The following is a 19,818-nucleotide window of genomic DNA, read 5'->3' as shown; positions in this document are numbered from 1 at the left end:
CTTAGCAGCCGAAAGATCTGCTCCAACGGGGGAGTCAGAGAAGGCATGTCAAGGAGGGGAGGTACAATGGGAAGTTTCCGGGGCATCCCTTGTCGCGTAGAAAGACAGAGATATTCCGATCCGACCTCAGTCAGAGGGCCTTTGATCAATTAAATTAGAGAGGCTCTCCTTAAACAAAGAGTTCTCATTTGCGGATCGTGGTTACGAAGAAGCGGCTTTCTCTCGCCCTATCTCTTCAATCCCGCTCTGATTGAAAGAATCAAATTTTTATCCATAAAAAGGTAGAACTACCGTGAGCCGAGGAGTAAAGAATTCGACTTTGCCAGCCCTTGACCTTCCACATCTAGACAGGCCAATGACGGATTCGAACCTTTGACTGCTAGATCCAAAGCGGGTCGTTCTAAGCCTGGTGCTTTCTTTTCTTCGAAGCCAGTCGTGCTTAAGGGGAATGATCTTCTCTTTGCCGTTAAGCCGGCGGCTAGGCTGGTTGTTTAATACGCGACATAGGATAAAGAAAGAGGAGTTTTTGAGCTAAACTAAAGGGAGGCCGGTTATCTTATTCGCAATCGCAAAGAAGTAGGGATCAAAAGAGAATGAAATGGGCTAAAACCCATTCCAGGAATCAGAACTTGAACAAGAAACCAAACCCGAATCCCCATTCCCTACATATAATAGACTAGCAGCGGACGGACATTACGAGAGGGAAGAATGGGAATATTAGATTAGGATCTAAGCCCCCATTCTTTCAAATAAAGGCTAAGCAGGCGGAATCGAAGCTGGGGGTTCCAATGAGCCTGATCAAGAGGAGGCTAGAAATGTTGGGATACCTTACGAGTACATGGGCAAGAAGCAAGTTTGTTTGCAAGCAGATTCTTACAATCCAGTCTATGAGAAGTCGGGGTCGGCTTTCTCAATTCAACTAGCGGAGTGAGTGATGGAGCGACCCAAAACAAAGGAAGAGGGAATTTAGAGAGGGCCCATGAGAAATCGTCTGTTGCCGAGATCCTGTGAGGCTGAACCACAGGAGCGGGAGGAGTATTATGTTGACGAGAGAAAAGGCGCCTTCTCAGGGCGGGGAGACAAGCTATTTGACGGACAAAAAAAAAGGACTCTAGAGAGTGATAAGCAAGCAGAGCAAAAATAGGGTTCTACCAGAGCGGAGCGAGGATCCGAAGGAGAAGAGAGTAAGTGCTAGATCCGCGAAAGGCAGGTAAGAGATTCATTTAGCAAAAACAGGGCAAAGCAAACAAAACAGAGAGAAGTTTTTCCTTGAAACACGAGGCTTAGTACTTTTTTTGAGGCAAGTCCAGCTGCTGAGAAAGAAGTAGCACAAGAGCATAGATAAATAGAGAAACTCAGCTTCCAGAGTCAATCCTAGTCCGTATTTACCAGCGATAGAATGGGAGAGTTTATTACTTTATTGTGTATTCCGGAATGGACACATTGAAAACCATTCGACCTCATCGGGCACTCAACAGCTTCCTAAAGCGCACTCGCTCATTAGTCGTAAGACTAAAGCACTCCTCTATCCATCTATCAAGAGGGCCCTGGAGAGTAAGCCACCCTACTCCACTTACTCCCATTACCTCAGTTCCATTCTTGGATACCTACATACCAACCTGGGGGCCCTTTGGAGATAGGCCTTACGCTGCTAGGCCAGCTGTAGCTATATCTGATCCGTACTTCCTTGCCCGAGTAGAGCTCTTTTTGGGGTGGACTACACGAGTCTTATGAAAGAGAGCCGAGGACTATATAATAGCAAAGGGTTTCTGCACCTAGATTCATACCACAGGGGAGGAAAGTATGTCGATTGAAGAAGGCTATATATGGATTGAAGCAGTCCATTGACTAAGAAAGAGGCATGCCTAAAAAAGTTTAGCAGTGCTGTACAAGAGTTTGGTTTTCAGAGAAGTCATGCAGATCATTCTCTATTTGTCAGGAAGAAAAAGGAGGGGACTACAGTTCTAGTGGTGTATGTTGATGACATTGTCCTTACGGGGGATGATGTCGAGGCAATAAAATAGTGGAAGGCACATTGTTGTAAGGCGTTTGAGATCAAGGATCTGGGAACTCTGAAGTACTTCCTAGGAATAGAAGTTGCCCACTCAAAAAGGGGATCTATCTTTCCCAGAGGAAGTATGCTGTTGATCTTTTGAAGGAGACTTGTTTTTGGGGATTCATAGTACTATTATCAATTAGAATAAGGTGGGCTTTGGTTGGACTCAAAAAATGAAGTATCCAGGCTCTGTTTATAAAGAACCCAATTGGGAATATATCTACGATTACTACGCGTATGATAAATGATTCCTCTTTGTTATTTGTAAAGATATCCTATTTGTCAAGCGAGGGAATCTCAAACTAAATACTTGGTGAAAGATCTGAAATGAATTGAAAAAAGTCATAAAAAAGAAATGGTGATCGGAAGATTTGTCCTATATGTGCAAATCAAGATCGGGCGGATCTTTACCCGGAGTAGAGCAGAAACCTAAAAAGATGAAAGAGACCCGAACAAGAAAATACCATCATGGTTTGGATTGAATCTTGATGAAATAATACATCAATGATAAGTTAATTCGATAAATTTAGTGACTTTTTCCTATTATTCTTTATCTTTATTTTCTGTTCGTTTCATCACACCAGATAGAAAACCCTTCTATCATCAGGGTAATGATCCATCAACCTGCTATGCTAGTTTTTTTTTATGAGGCGCAAACGGGAGAATTTATCCTGGAAGCGGAAGAGCTGCTGAAACTACGCGAAACCATCACAAGGGTTTATGTACAAAGGACGGGCAAACCATTATGGGTTGTATCTGAAGACCTGGAAAGAGACGTTTTTATGTCAGCAACAGAAGCCCAAGCTTATGGAATTGTTGATCTTGTAGCAGTTGAATGAAAAAAAGATGGATTTTGTGCAAATCCGTGATTTTAGATTTGATCTCCGAGTTTACTATTCTATTAAATAGAAAAAATTCATAATCATCCGGTTAGGATCAATCTAAACCAGCCCATTATGTATATGATTCAACATGCCAACTATTAAACAACTTATTAGAAATACAAGACAGCCAATTCGAAATGTCACGAAATCCCCCGCTCTTCGGGGATGTCCTCAGCGTCGAGGAACATGTACTAGGGTGTATGTGCGACTCGTTTAGATCATAAGCTGGCACAAAAAAAGAAAGAAAAAACGCTTTCCAGTATGAATGATCAGTACCTGTGAATAGGATAGAATGGAAGAAGGAACTCCGTTCACTATCTAAAAATAAGCAAATTGATCCCTTTATTGTGTATAAAGTTTATGGTTTCCATTGGTGCAAATCTAATCACCTGAATTTAAGATGATAAGCAATTCTCCATTGGTAGCAAATGGTTATCCATTAAGCGGAGGAAATCTTATTTAAATGAAAAAAAAACATAAAAATGAAGTTCCCACTCGGTCAATACCTTTCCTAGTTGGACACACTCTAGACTTAAGAATTCGCTGAGTGATCTGGTGTGTAGGCAAAGCCTTCCAGGTTGAATCCCATGTCATCCCTTGGTGAAGGGGAATCGTGGGAAGCCAAGGCTTCTATCTTAGAAGGAGTGATTTGGATATAGATATTCTCTCCTTCATTTGACTAAGTACCTCCTCAGGATTATCCCACGGCGATCTAATTTATTTAAACGTATCTTTCGAAACTCTCTTTGCTAATTTAGACAAAGAAAAGAATGAAAGATCTATTTTAACCCCAGTGCCTTTTCGTCCCTTTTATACATCATTCGTCTATGAAAGGACGGAATAATCCTAGGATACCCTGACCGCGTTAAAGAGACCGGAACTGGTAGAAGGTCGGGGGGCCGAGGAACCCCCCATAGGCAATCTGTAAATATGATGCACACTGCTTTAAATAAAGCGCAGTAAACAACCATCCAGACTTCTTACCTAACTTTAGATCGGCAAAACAAGTACGCTCCAATACGGAGTTCCTTAGTTAGTCCATCAGTGATAATGAGGATAACCTTATTCAAGTATGACCTCATTATCCGAGAGTCTTCCATGATTCTCTGCCACCTAATTGGGGACACCTTAAGTAGGGATGAGAATAACGTACGCATGGTTCGATGATTAATCGAGCTTCCTCTTTAGGGACTAGACCCGAGGTCCTCCCAAGGGCTTCCGCGACACCCTGTGCTACTAGTGCTTACGCACTCCCATCCCAGACCTACAGAAGGTTGAACACCCCTTAGGACTCGCCCACATGATTCATCTCGTGGTGGACCATAGGAAGACACTTTGGAAGTTAACCAAGGACCCCATATAGTAAGGCACACCAACCTTATCAGGTGGAGTGAGATTAAAACAGAAAATCAGAGTACAGAACCTAGCATCCCGTCCCACGACGGTCCTATACTAATATAATAACCGATGTTCCGCCTCTGGACATCGGACCTCTTCATTTTGGCAAAGATCCGCTGCAGTAGGTTACTAGCCTACTCGCCCAGGGGAACCCAAGACCACATATGTCACCGATGAAGAAGCTTATTGACAACATTGGCTCGTGCAACCGCCTCGGAAAGGCCAGATGGAAGAGAAGACACTGCTGGGTTAGACTGCTTTCGGAAAATGATGAGCTTTATTTCCTTCTACGCCTGGCTTCGGACTCGACTAAGACTTCTTTCAATTGCTTACCTAGCTTTGAGTGAAGTGACTTTATTTGATCTTGTCTCCTAGTGGTAGTGGTACCATCTCTACTTACTATTTCTTCTCTCTTTCACTCCTTCAAGGCCTCTTTAAAGCTAAGATAAGAAGACTCCTTAAAAGGTTATCCTTTTCCTTCCCTTGCTTTCAGGAAAGATCCGGCGCAGCTTCTTTGTCCACCCCCTTCCTTCTTAACTACTCCAGTCTCTCTAAGATTCCATGAAATAGCATAAAGCAGAATCAACATCCTAATCAGCTTGAAGACCAAGCCAAGAGCAATCGCAGCTGATTCAACCCTATCCATTCTTTTTCCAAGCTAAAAGCTTGTTGACTCGAGTTCGCCACAAAACCCATCTATGGAACCGAAGCCAAGGCCCAAGTTCAACCTTCATCACTACATCTCCTCCTTATGCCATATCATTTATATATGATTGATACCTTCAGGTTCCTTCTCTCCTTTGTTGGACGTTAGCAAGAAGCGTTTAACGCCGGTTTATTTCCGGAATCAAAAAGTGACTGCCCTAAGGCTGAGACTTACTAGCCCTTGAAAGAAGTCCAATAGCAGCGAATTCAATAGCAATAGCATCTAGCCACCGCCACCCAAAGGAAGGTGAAATCCCGTTCGTATCTTAATCTTAAGTATGTCAGTTCCTTCCTCAAGGAGCGAGAAAAGGTCTTGGCAGGTGAAGGTGTGGGATCAGACACACACCGTTTGAGACTCGGAGGCAGAGGAGGCAGCCCTCGCTCCTCTAGCTCTTACGGCTAGTGCTTTTTTTTTCTTATAGTCTTTTACTAGTCAAGGGGATTCAATCTATATACTTTCAGTAGTTTAAGTAAGGGAAAGAGAGCCTGCTAGCTCAACTATTAGAGTATAGTGTGTACCCGAAACGAGATCGGAGTAGGAAGAACATGAGCGTTGAAGTTCTTTTCCCACGTGTAAGAAAGGCTTCGCCGAAGGAGAGGTACTTATGGCAAAACGGGCCGAAGGATGCATTTACAGAAGCGATAACCTGCTCGAATAGGCCAAAAGATATGGAATTCCCCGCTGGGGGAGAAGTTGGTAGATGTCTCCCTTCTTACATACGACCTTCTTTCAGTTGGTCTACTACCAGCATCATTTCCGTTTTGGTATGGTTTCCCCAAGTCTTCTTGATGTTGCTGCCATCACCTCAATTCCTTCGAAGCCTCATGGGGACTCTGTTCACCCGCTTTTGGTCGTGCCAAACATTCCTTTCTCTTGGCCAACAACGTCCAAGGGAATTCTTGGATTATTTTCAATTTCGGAACGCTAAAGCTCGTTGATCCTCTGATGTTACAGATGATGAGTATGTTGCCTTCCTGCTATACTGGTTGTGCCGTCACCTTCTGTGCGTGTCTAAAGTCCGGATCACCCCTGTTCTTCCTTTTCCAAAGATTTTAGGCTCAGGTAGGCGTGTGGCCTTAGGGGCTCCCTTTTCACTTAGTAGAGGATTCCACTAGGTAGGAAGTATAGTTAACCAGCTTTAACAGCAAGACTGGGCGCGGCTATCAACCAACCTCACTTCTCGCCAAGCAGCATAGAAGCATAGCTCGTATTTTCACCCTGTAACAACACAAAGTGTGGACGAACTGCCTTTAATCGATCCCACCCTACGCCTTCTTCTTTCTGCTTGGCTGCTTTCGCGCCTAGTTCTGGCTGGGTGCCTTTGGTCGTACAATTGTTCGCTTTATTATAAGAACTCAGCCTAGATGTGGAGCTGAATTATATCGAAAAAGGACGGTTACCAATTCGCTTTCCTCATGGTTACGCGGGCAATTCAACAACATATGATTCGCCCCGAATATCCAATGATTCACTGGCATACGATTAGCCGGCAGTTTCCCGGTTATCCCGAGCTAGGAGCTCCGGGTTCTTCCGAACCAAAAGACTCTGAAATCGCAGCTAAAGCAAGAGGTGCTATAGATCAAACGAATTTGCATCAACAAACGCATAAGCTTCAGTAGAAGCTCTTTCACAAGCGAATTCCGAGACCTATCAAGATTCCGACCCAAATAGAAATCCGAATCAGAAGCCGAAAGAGACGCAGCTGCCACTAAAGCAGATGATACTGCCAAGCCAAGGAAGGCACGGAAGAAAGCATCTATTCTTGAACCAGCGGAATCCGCTTTTAACAACCCAAAATAAAAGAAGCTACATGCCCCGCAACCCTCAATGACACGCTTTGAAAGCTCCCCTATCTGACATAAGCGCACTAGCACATTCATTTCAATCTGTTTTCATCTACTCGTGGGCCTAGTTTGAAACTATTTGAACAAAAAATGAAGCAGGAGCGTACTGGAGTTTTCGGGGCTTGGCTTTGAAGCCGTAGCTTGCTGTTACCTTCGGACTGTCTTGACTACGGCCATGAATCAAATCAAAGATTTATCCTAGTAAGGGGGCTGAACCGTGAAAGAAACGGTAAGACGAGCTTCTTTCCTCTCAGTCTTAGGCTCAATTTCAGAATGCTTTTTCCGAAATGCAAGACCGATATCTTTCGTAGCAGCCAAGGATGAGTTTGATCCATTAGGTTCTTCGATTTGTTCAGAAAAGAAACGAGAGACAAGAAAACATCTTTGATTACGATTAAAAGGAACAATCTCAAATAGACCAAGATCAAATTTCGAGTCATTTCTTGGTGAACATGATCCGCCATAATCTCTTCGATCCCTTCATTGATGTGCCAGAATAGAGAGAGATTTGGTAAGAAAGTGGAAAAGACTTTTTTGTATATGATAATCAAAGGGAGTGGGAAAACTGCAGTAATTCTTTGGAAAAGCCCGGTTCTCTTTGTCTTCGAGCTTTCATTCCTCAATCCACTAATTCGTTCCTTCATATACCTCCCCACCAATAGATAGAGACAAATGGGAATAACCGAACCACGTCTACAAAATGCCAGTACCATGCAGCTGCTTCAAAGCCAACGTGATGCTCCTTGGTCAGATGACCAAGATATTGGCGAATCCCACATATGATCAAGAAAAGAGTACCTATAATCACATGAAAACCATGAAAGCCTGTTGCTAAGAAAAAGGTAGAACCATAAATACTATCCGAAATAGTGGAGGGTGCTTGATAATATTCCATTCCTTGAAAGCCAGTGAATACTAGAGCCAGTAAAACGGTAGCTACTAAAGCGTAAACTGCTCGTTTTTCCTTCTCCGCGAGTATAGCATGATGAGCCCAAGTTACGGCAGCTCCGGATGAAGGGAGAATAAGGGTATTAAGAAAAGGGATTTCCCAAGGATCTAAAACCCCAATCCCTTTTGGTGGCCAAATACCTCCGATCTCTACCGTAGGTGCCAAAGAAGAATGAGAAGAAGCCCGAAAAAAAGCAAAAAAGAACATAACCTCCGATACGATAAAAAGAATAAAACCATATCGAGGTCCTAATTGTACGACTTTGGTATGATGTCCTTCCAACGTGGATTCACGTAGAACATCGCGCCACCATACGAACATGGTATATAGAATAAATATGAGGCCCAAACTGAGAAGTGTTGCACCCCCTTGAAATGAGTGCATGTACATCACACCTCCTACGGTTGTTGCCAAAGCTCCGAGTGAACCCGAAATAGGCCATGGACTTGGATCTACCAAATGATAAGAATGCCTCTGAGATTCAATCATAAACCATTTTGCCTCGGTTGTATGTAAACCCCCCCGCCTTCACCCCCACCCCCTAAAGTAGTAAAGAAGGGCTCTTTGGGGTCTAATTTTCTTTCTATCTGACAGGACAAACAAATAGGAAAGGGTGGTTCTTTCATTGCATTGATAGAAGAAGAACTATAAAAAGATATCTTTATTACTTTGAGAAGAGAATCGTTGGTTTTACCGACGAACTACGTGGGAAAATGGACCTTATTTCTTTCATTTTCAGCAATATTTTTGGAAAGTTTCCATTCAGTTCGCTTTCGGAAAACTTGCTGGTCGCGGATTAGTTCGTTCTGCGCCGCCAGCGGCCTAAAATAAAGCAGGTTGATCTCTTTTGCATTCATTTATTCAACTTGACACGTGGGAAGGACTTACTCTCCTAGTGGCTCGGCTTGGTCTCGCTCCCTTCCCGCACTATTCCTCCCCACTCAAAAGAGCTCACTTCCGCAAGGTTTCAAACTTGAGTTTTCAGAAGGTGTTGATTGAAGGAAGAAAGCCCGTAAAGTAACAACATTTCAAAGTCGGAAATCCACAGTACTGGAAATTCTTCCTAGAAGGCCAAGGTGTAAGCGAACATAGATAAGCTAACCAGCTTACTTTCTATGCTGAATAGAAGGCAGGTATCTTTTTGAATAAACTAAACCACCCCTCCAACGCAAAGCAAGAGAGGCTAGCGAATAAGCAGACGAGGACTCTACTACCCAAAGACAGCTGCTACTGGAGAAGAAAGACTCAGGAGTGGAACGGAGCGGAAGAGTTAAGGAAAAAGGCTCTAGAGAGAAGGGTTTAGTAAGCTAGAGATTTCGAATCTGTCTTTGTTCCAGAGGGGAATGAGTGTTGATGGATTGCCCACGGGTAAGCAAAGATTCTAATTCGAGATTGGCAGAGAAACGGCCCGTGCGAGCACGAACCAAAGGAAGGTTCCAAGCCGAAGTGTACAAATCTCATAGGTCAATATCTGCTCAGTCTATGTTAGCAGCTTCAGTAGGATTCAGGTCTTTTCTTTCTTTCCTGCGAATGGGGAAGTCCGGATCAATCCGTCGAAAGAGAAGCCATCTCAGCCTAAATGGAAGTAGACCAAGTAGTTTTATAGGAAGAAATGTGAAAGTAGGGGCTGCTAAGCGCCCAGACCCAGAATTCATTGAAAATGGAGTTCTTGGTACCGGCCAAGCAGAAATAATATGAATAGCGAGCCAGCACTATATTTATTGATTGGAAAGAAGGGACTCTCCAAAGAGAGGCCCGAGCGGAATGAAGTTGTGCTAAATGCCCCTTGTTAGCTGTCGCAGGAAGTGAAGCAAACTCGACCAAAGGACAAGTCTGTTCCTGCTTCGTTTTCTGTTCCCGATTCAATCTTCACCTTTCCTGAATGAAGAAAGAGAGTGAAAGAGAAGAGATCAGTGCAATAAGAGGGGAGAGAAACTGTCTTCGTTCAGTTCGGCAGAAGAAAGCCGAGAAAACAAATAGGAAGAGCATTATGCAAGCAACTAATTAAGTAAATAGTTGCTATCACCACCTCGAGCAGTAAAACAAAGTCGTTACGGCTATGTTACTAATATGGACAGCTATGAATGGTATTCATTGACAGGAGTGACCGCTTTCTAGTCGTAGTTGGTACCGCCCCTGTTCACTTCAGCATGCAAGGAAGACCTTCGGGAAGAATCAAAGTTTTTCTCCTCTGCAAAGCATTGATAGGTTCTCACGGAACTAACCTTGTGCTGCTTTCCCTCTCTTGGAGCTCTCAGTTGATGAGAACTGGCCTTGTGCTTTCGCTCCATCTCCCGTGCCATACCTTTGTCTTGAACCTGTTGTCTTTTACCAACTCCCCTTATAAAACCACGAGTGGGTCAGCGGGTCTCTCGCCTATGGAATGGCCAGCACCTACACCCGATTCCTAAACTCCTGCTCATGAAAGTGAAGATTTTTATGTCCACCCGGCTAGGATCCAATAGTGAATTCTTCTTTTCTTTACTCAATGCTGAAGCTGGTTCTGAAGGATCAAATAGGTCATGGCTTGGGGAGTCATTGAAACCAAGACTTTCGGTTTAGTGTTTATTAAAAAGAACAGAGGAAGGAGCCTAGCCGCCTATAGTTAGTATAGTTGAGTATTCGGCCTAACTCACAGGCAGATCTAAAGGCTATTAAATAGTCGCCTAAGCAGACGATGGACGAGACTCTGGAAGAGTGGCTTTCTGCTGAGGTTGCTTCTGACGGGCTTGTGATCAACAAGGTCAAAACCCCTAGTGAAAACGATGTCTGTATGTATAGTATAACCGCCGCTTCAAATCAATTGAATCAATGCAAGCTATGCTGTTCCCACATGCCTATTCATTCCTATTTGGTTGGATTCCTCGGTTCATGTTATGCCTTAGATGGAATAGCCTGTTTTTCTAGCTATTAGTTTCCTTCATTCAGGTATGGTGGCAGGGAATACGAAGTTCGAGTAGGCTTCGTCGGTTTGAGAAGGTAAACGACAAATCCGAGTGATCGAAGGAAAAAGTACTGAGCGAATATTCAAACGTCTATTCATGTGAGAACTTCTTGCGCCTTTGGTTGACACCACCTTAGTTAGTAAAGGAGGGAGGTAACTATTAAATAGGGCCTCCGAAAGTGAACTGGTAAGATCTTTCCATATGTCACTTCCTTACTAGGGATCCTTCCGTAGGAGTGCCTAAAGTCTTCCTATGATTCAATTGCACAACCCCCTTCAACTATATGATGCAACCTTTTCATGTGCAATGGATTCTTAAACCTTCTTCCTCCAACTGCCTTTACTTTATTCCGCAACAAATGGTAAGGTTATCCCCAGCCCCGGAATCAGCCTCTTTAGCAAAGAAGGAAGGGTGGAGATGTGTTGATCCCACCGTCTTGCCACATCTTGTCTTTGATGAGGCTTCATCATGGTGGTCTACCGAGAATGTAGTGTTGCCAGACTCGGAGAGTTTAGACACGAGTATGCGAGCGCAGTTACCAGAGATTGGCCGTTAAGCTGCCATGACCATAGGTAGGCAGTGCCAAATGAGAACTTTGCGAAACAAAAAAAAGAGAGCTATTGTAGGAAGTGGGCTCTTTGCTCCTTCCCAGATCGGACTAGAATTGGTATGAAAGAGAAAGCCTCAGCTCTCACCACTCATCTCGAAGCCCCTGGCAGCATCATCCAATACTGCTATTGACTGACAAATGCTCTCACTAAGGGCCATTTCGAAAGTCTTTCTTTCGGCCGTCACTCACTTGATCAGCAAATGGCGAAGGGTTTTAGTTTATTTAACTGAAGGTAAGGCTTCACTAGTGATATCCCTGGTATGAGGGAGCGGTAGCTCAGGGCTTCCCATTAAAGAGAAGCTTTAGAGAGTAGGGGAGAGAGTAATCCAACCATGCAGTAGCATACCAATGCAGATATCAGGGATGATACTCCATCCATCTTTCATCAATCTTTCAAACATGCAATCTGCAGTCAACACTCCCAAATCTGGAAATGCTAATCAAAACTTCAATGGTAAAGGAAAGGAGGCGAAAACATTAAAAGATAATATAATGGCGCTTCTTCCAACCTTTAGATGTCGGAAGACCTTGACGTGAGTAGACCTTATAAGATCCGCTGCGTAACCTGTACGAACACAGCAAATTGACTCGCAGCTCCGAAAACAGGAAAGCGGAAACTCCAGAAGAGAGAATACGGAGAACCCTAAGGGACACAGGACTGAAGTCAAGTGTAACCTTATAGACCATAAATCTCTTATCAAATTATAGAGCACTCACGTTAGAGATGAGGGACTTTTCTTTTGATATGGTCACATTCCTCCATAACCTCAAGATATTACTTCGCGACTACTGGATCCGCGATGACAATGTCATCGCCCAGTAGAGCATAATCAAAGAACTAAACCCCAGGGCGTACCCTCCATGCTGCATACCACACCAGCATATGATGCGTGAGTGTGAACACAGGCCATGAACTGTAAAACCCTAGAGGTTGACCCTTTGTAAACCGGAAGACATATAATTAGGCGAAGGTCTCTTTTCTGGTAACTGGAAGCCAAAAGCACATAGAAAAAAATCCATGACTCGGCTAATCGACGGCCAAACAAACAAGACACCTCCACTAAAATATACCGGCAAAGAGTCGATAGCAGCTTTGAGATCAAAGGAAAATAAATTACTTTGACCGGGCGCGGTTTAGTTATATGTCCCGTCAGTCGGAAGACGACGAAGCACATCCATCACCCAATCATGTAAAGGCCAGACTAAGGCTTAACTAAGGTTAAAAGCGCTGTCGCACCTTCACTCTTTGTATTTGTCGGCCTTACTAGCGCTACTGCTAATGTCGGCGTAAGGACTTTTTATCGGAGACTTCTATCTTTTTGGGAAATACACCTTACAGTTATGACACCCTTTAGAGAATAAATACACCTTACTCTAAAGGTGACAAAAAACAAGTTCCAGAGGCATCTTCCATTCATATAGATTTCGGTCTTCTCGTTGAAACATGCGGCCATACTCTTTCCTTATGGGGAAGAATCTTCTTTTTTTTTGAAATCCACTACTATTGGAGAAAGGGTGACCCCTTTAACCCAACTATATCTGAATTCATGAAGAATTATGATGCCCCCTTTCTTTGCCGTATGAAAGTTTGTCAATAAAACAAGAAGAAGAAAAGGTACATAAGTGATAACTAAGATGAAAAAGTATACAAGCACAGCGCCCATGACCAAAAAAAGAACACGAGCTATATCTTGGTCAAAATGGGCCAGTAATCTATTTAAAATCTCAATCATTTGCTTTGGTTCGTTCATTCTTTGACTGCTCTGCTCCCCCCAAGGGAGACTTGTCGGAAATCGCCTTGGTCCAACCAAGAAAGGCATGGGAGTTTTTGGGCATTGCTTGAGCTAAGTCAAGATTAGGTCGAGTGTTGTAAAGACTGGCTACCTAGAAAGTCAACAAGAAAGCAGTCGATCGTTCATTCTCCCTCCCCAGTGGCTTTCGAAAGCTCGACATGAAAGAAGAGATAAAATAGGAAAAGTACGGGGATCCCATTCCTTAGTCAGGACCAGGGCCTCCTTGTGAGCCATAGTTATAGTGTAAGCATATAAATTAGCCCAAGTAAAGGGACTCTCGAGAAGATAAATATAACTGCTAGTTTCAGCTATCTTTCCTGTGAAAATATTAAACTTCTTCTAAATAACTTAGAACTCTTTGATGAAAAGAATGTGGAAGAACTGCAAAGTGGCTTTCCGAAATCAGGGGTGACCCTGATAAATGTTGGGAGCTGTATCGCCAGAGACGGATAATTCAAGCGATAGAGAATAAGAATCAATTCTTATAGCTTGAATCTCTTCTGCTCTGGTAGCTAAGTGACTCTTCTCTTTCCTTTATTAGGAATAGACAAGTCTCAGTCTTAATAGGAATGGAATAAAAGTTCTTGTTGCAAAAACTTTCTCATTTTCCGCTTCACTTCATAATGAGATTAAAAACCGATGCTTCCTTGGCCGTGTAGAACATGGATTAGCATTATGTCATTCCTACAAGTGATCCCCCATCCAGGATTGGAAGAAGTGCTATATGAGGACTTCGAAATCAAATAGAATATATTTCTTTCCATTCCTCGTGAGCCACTTAGTTCTCCGAAACAAGAGATTAAAGTGATCTTCTTCCTTTTTCCCAATAAGTCGACGGCGTTACACCATTGGGATACTTCGAATAAACTGGAGTACATATAGGATACACCGGTGCTAAAACCTTTTCTCAAGATATCTTCCAAACTGTTGGGGTCGTTCCTCCGGATGTTGTTCTCCCGGTGTGAAACCAGTTGGTTCCGTAGTTTTAGAATTCTGCTGATCCCAAGTACTCCATCTCCATCATTGCATATGGCAATATAGAAAGTAAAGAGGAAAAGGCATGACCAGAAGAATTGTGTTAAATAAGTGAATTTATCTAGTTGAGGCATTCTTGATTGAGAACCGATGATTCCCTCCAGACAGAAAGAGAGTCCTTCCTGTACGAGTATAGTGAAAAAACGAGAGGTTTGGTTGGTTGTTGACCAACAGAAAGCATGGGAAATAAGGGTAGGGGACTTTTTCTCGATCAACTATCTGACGAAGAAAGAGAGTAAACCAGAAGCGTTTTCTTCTTCTCTTAAGATATTTCTTTCTAGTTAGAGGAAAATCTCACTCCTAAAAGCAAGAATTCTCAACTATACGATTACGAGACCACCAGACGCGCATTCCTTGGGATCAGAAGGAAGACTATCCCTGTGCGTGCTACTGCTCTAAGGCTTTCAATAATGAATTGGATGGCATGCTTTCGACGTGCTGTGATGAGAGGTGCCTTAAGCTCAATCCCGTCCTTTTGAGTTGTAAGCAATGTCCCTTCGTTTTGTGAAAGTGATTTCACTTTCTTCTTATTCCTTTGCCCTTTCTTGTGCCGATTGCAGGTTCCAAGATAGTCTTCTTTTGGAGGTTGCTATTCCGAGTCCGCCTTGTGTGCCTGCCAGTTTCGGGGAGTACGAGACGGGGTGTCTAGCTGGCAGGCTTGATTAAAGGCTTTAAGAGAAAGAGACGGAAGCGAATTCGGCTTGCTACTCCTATTCCATACATCCTTTCATCTAGTGACCAGAGGTGAGTTTCGTATAGAAGGGACGGAAGTTTGTTGAGTTGAAACTATGGGACGGAGGTAAGGACCGGTATAGAGTGAGGGTAACAGTTGAGGTGGCTTAACCATTCGAACTACCTATTCATGCTTTCCCACTTTTCGGTTTTGATATACGAAGGGAGACGAGCTAACAAGCGAACAAGGGTCTGAAAGAGTTGAAGTTCGTATAGAGAGGCCCGTATATAAATAGGCAATGAGGTTTATCACTTGACGACTCTCGAAATGGCTTTTTCACATGGCATGATCCCTATAGCTGGACAATGAATCAATCGCTATCTCACTCTATTGACAGACTTTCTGATAGGTCCTTTGATACTCGTATAGGTGTGATTTGAATAAAACAACTTCTTACTCTATCGAGTAAGCCTTTAGGTGCTTCAAGAGCTCGACCGAAAGGAAAAAAAAACCTTGTCAGCTAGGTCTCTTTAAGCTACTCCCCTGTCAGCTAGCCTCGCTTCTTTTCTGTTTTCCTTTTCATCTTCGTCCTATGTAAGAAAAGCATTTATTTAAGCTGACTGGGGGCTCTTTTCGAGCTTGCCTACGTATCTGCCGCACTTGGCCAGGATCAAGTCAGCACTTTAGTTTAGAATGAAGAAGACAATGCGCAATTGAATCAATAGTTACATCCATACACATAGAATAGGAAGAGAAGCTGCTGTTTGCAAGCTCTTTCTTTAGCATTAGTTAGTATTAGAATCCCGCCCTTCCTGTTATGTTAAGAAGTGACGGAGCTCTCCTAAGCAAGAGCCCGAGCAGAAATGGCATTTTGAACATCTAATTGGAACAGAGATTCACCAATGATTCTTTATTTCCCAGCGAGGAATGGCGCTCAGTTATCAGCTGAGTACGTACTGGCTTCTACCTTGTCAAAGGTTTTAATACAGCCGCAAAGGTTATGATCTTCATATACAAAGGCGCAAGCCAGAGTACCGAAGACCAGGTCCAACAGCTACTCTCTAGTTATGTTTTGGTCTCCCGTGACGTGATACCAATCGGCCCAACACAACAAGAAGAACATTCGATTCCGGGAAAGAAGGTTGATCATCAGTGCGGACGGTTTAGCAGTAGAATCCGATTCTGAAACAGAAAGGGTCTTCCTTCGCTGAGAATGTCAATTTTATTCATTCTCTCCAGGGTTACTGTTTGTCAAGATTACTTTATATCCTCTTGATAACCCGGTATACCACACAGGCTTCTAATGAAGACCTAGAGACTTACGAGAGATGCCTCGGACTCGGTTTCTCGAGCGTGGCTAGGGCGTATGCCCATCTCTGGCCTGGTAGGTTGGCGTCAGTGGTTGAAGGAGCGGGTAAGAGGAGGATCTTTGCCATTGGTAATTACCTTAAGACTCCTCCGCCCAGTACATGATTGGGGTATGGAGGTATTACACCGCATATCACAAGACGGTACGTTTAACCAACAAGCTCCCATTATCCGTCTGTCTGTTTATAGGCCAATGGATATTTATTCCTTTGACCTTAAATCAGCGACGGATCGGTGGCCTTTGGTGATCATTTACACTCTTATGGAGTTGTTATTTGGTCCAACATGGGCTTCGTCTATTGTTAATGGGACCTTGGGCCTCAACTCATTTTGGGCTATGGTTAGGAGACCTTCCCTTGTGAGTTTTGTGGCTGGTCAACCTTTGGGTTATTACGGCTCTTGGGCTCTTTTCTCACTGTCACACCACTATTTAGTGTGGTTGGCGATTGAGTTAACTCTTCCTCAGAACCGGCCTTTCACCCGTTATGCGGTGCTCGGTGATGACATAGTCATTGTCCACCCGAAGGTGGCAGGTAAGTATAAGGAAATGTTGGGAAAATGGGGAGTTTCTATTTCAGTGGGAAAATCATTAATTTCCCCTAATGGACCCTTAGAGTTCGCCAAGAAGTATTGGGTGAGAGGAATCCAAAAAAAAGGATCTCTCCCCGATATCAATACGGGCTCTACTCACAGTTAGATCGACACTGGGCCTCACGCAGCTAGGGGATCTATATAAGATATATAATCCGAATGTCTTATTTCGGTTAGCTGGTGCAGGTTACCGAGTGAGATCTCGTCTATACTCTTCTCGTCGTTCTCCGCGATGGGAGAGATTATGGATTGCCGCTACGAAGCCCCCGGTCTCAGCTACCGATTGAATGGTGGATTGGTCGGGGACGACCCATCAATCCCTATCTTAAGGGACTATTAGTTGAGAGGCTCAGACGGGAACTCAGACCTAAAGAACTAAGGCTGATCCCCGATGAGTTGGTGTTTGATGGAGAACGGGAAATCCTGGAACGCACGTTGATCTATAATTGGGTCAAGCAGTGGCTCAAGTGGAATACCTGGTACTTCACCATAGCATGTAAGCCGGACCCGAGTTTCGCCGAATTATTCACAGCGCCTATTTGTGCCACAACCTGGAAGAGGTCATTTTACCAATTCGTGTTGTATGGCCTTGTATGGAAGTGCTATGATATAGGTGCGGGACCCTGGTCACATCACAGGGTTATTGTCCTCCCTATGTGTTGGATGATAAAACTGTGATCCAAATTGATAGGTGGATCTTGGGAGGAAGAGGTGGAACTGATTTCATCATGTCTCCTGTGGTTGACCAAACCCAGGAGGAAAAGGTGACTGGCACATAAGAATTGTTGTGCACCTGAGCTTAGACAGGAGAAAAGGGGTTTCAAAGCCCTTACGTTATAGGGGTAGCGGCATATCGTACTAGATCTGTAACCTATAGCATCATTAATAGAGCTAGCGGCAAATGCTTTAGCACTCGTGCTTTCATTATGGATTAACTAGCACGAGTAGTGGCTCCAGTAGCTTATCTGGGGTACCTCCTGTAGTGGGGGAGGCAAAGCACCAGTGGTAGCATCAGTACCGGCATAACCTTTTTTTTTCTTCATCCTTTGAATTGGAAGAATAGACTAAAAAATTGATATGATTCAACCTCAGACTTATTTAAATGTAGCGGATAACAGCGGGGCTCGAGAATTGATGTGTATTCGAATCATAGGAGCTAGCAATCGTCGATATGCTCATATTGGTGACGTTATTGTTGCTGTGATCAAAGAAGCATTACCAAACATGTCCCTAGAAAAATCAGAAGTAGTCAGAGCTGTAATTGTTCGTACCTGTAAAGAACTTAAACGTGACAACGGTATGCTAATACGATATGATGACAATGCCGCAGTTGTGATTGATCAAGAAGGAAATCCAAAAGGAACTCGAATCTTTGGTGCAATTCCTCGGGAATTGAGACAATGAAATTTGACTAAAATAGTTTCATTAGCTCCCGAGGTATTATAAAATAAAAAGAGATCGTGAAATCTTTATAAAGAAAGAAATTAAGAACTAGATTAATTCCTAGATTGTGTCTCACGTATATACCTTTCAACTTCATATTCATAAACCAATAAAAAAAAGAAAAACATGTTAATTATATCCAATTTTGAGACATCAATCATTTTAGTTCATCATGGGTAGGGACACTATTTCTGAGATAATAACCTCTATACGAAATGTTGATATGGATAAAAAACGAGTTGTTCGTATAGCATCTACTAATATTACCGAAAATCTTGTTAAAATACTTTTCCGCGAAGGTTTTATCGAAAACGTCAGAAAACATCAAGAAAAAAACAAATCTTTTTTGGTTTTAACCCTGCGACATAGAAGGAATAGGAAAAGACCCTATAGAAATTTTTGAAATTTAAAACGGATCGGCCGACCTGGTTTACGAATATATTCTAACTCTCAACGAATTCCTAGAATTTTAGGTGGGATGGGGATTGTAATTCTTTCTACTTCTCGAGGTATAATGACAGACCGGGAAGCTCGACTAGAAAGAATTGGCGGAGAGTTGTTGTGTTCTATATGGTAATCCGTTTAATATCCAACGACTCTCTTTCTATTTGTAAAAAAAAAGAAGTTGTCTAATAGCGTTTCTCGTACATTAGTTGATACTTCAAGGGGGCTTTACCTGGAATGAAAGAAAAAAAATGGATTCATGAAGGTTTAATTACTGAATCACTTCCCAACGGCATGTTCCGGGTTCGGTTAGATAATGAAGATCTGATTCTAGGTTATGTTTCAGGAAAGATCCGACGTAGTTTTATACGGATATTGCCAGGCGATAAAGTCAAAATTGAAGTAAGTCGTTATGATTCAACGAGAGGACGTATAATTTATCGACTCCGAAACAAGGATTCGAAAGATTAGGTGGTTTTTATTCAATACGACTCAAGATGAAAAATTTCAAGAAACTTCTTTTCTACCAAGAAGTAGATTCAGAATTAAGATAAGGAATGATAAATATGAAAATAAGGGTTTCCGTTCGTAAAATTTGTGAAAAGTGTCGACTAATCCGTAGGCGGGGGCGCATTATAGTAATTTGCTCCAACCCCAGACATAAACAAAGACAAGGATAATCAGACTCGCTAAAGGGTTCAATGTAAAAATAAGAAATCTCTTTTGACATGAAATGGATATATCCATATATTTCGGACTCATATTTATGAGATGCTAAAATATGGCAAAAGCTATACCGAGAATTGGTTCGCGTAGGAATGTACGTATTGGTTCACGTAAGAGTGCACGTAGAATACCAAAGGGAGTTTTTCATGTTCAAGCAAGTTTCAATAATACCATTGTCACGGTTACAGATGTACGGGGTCGAGTGATTTCCTGGTCCTCCGCCGGTACTTGTGGATTCAAGGGTACGAGAAGAGGCACACCTTTTGCCGCTCAAACTGCAGCAGCAAATGTTATTCGTACAGTAGTTGATCAAGGTATGCAACGAGCAGAAGTCATGATAAAAGGTCCCGGTC

General features: G+C 42.9%; 1 protein-coding gene across 1 annotated transcript; it reads left to right on the top strand.

Moving 5' to 3' along the window:
* The first annotated feature begins 15,486 nt into the window (after positions 1 to 15,486).
* LOC142549259 (putative mitochondrial protein AtMg01110) lies at positions 15,487 to 19,529 on the top strand. Its single transcript, XM_075658108.1, is given in 2 exon segments — positions 15,487 to 16,904; positions 16,906 to 19,529. Coding segments are annotated over 2 exon segments (879 nt in total). The 5' UTR covers positions 15,487 to 16,259; the 3' UTR covers positions 17,140 to 19,529.
* The last annotated feature ends 289 nt before the right edge of the window (positions 19,530 to 19,818 follow it).

The sequence above is a fragment of the Primulina tabacum genome, chromosome 6 (genome assembly GCF_025594145.1).
Source record: "Primulina tabacum isolate GXHZ01 chromosome 6, ASM2559414v2, whole genome shotgun sequence".
Taxonomy (NCBI): Eukaryota; Viridiplantae; Streptophyta; class Magnoliopsida; order Lamiales; family Gesneriaceae; genus Primulina; species Primulina tabacum.
This window is presented reverse-complemented; position numbering and strand designations above follow the sequence as displayed.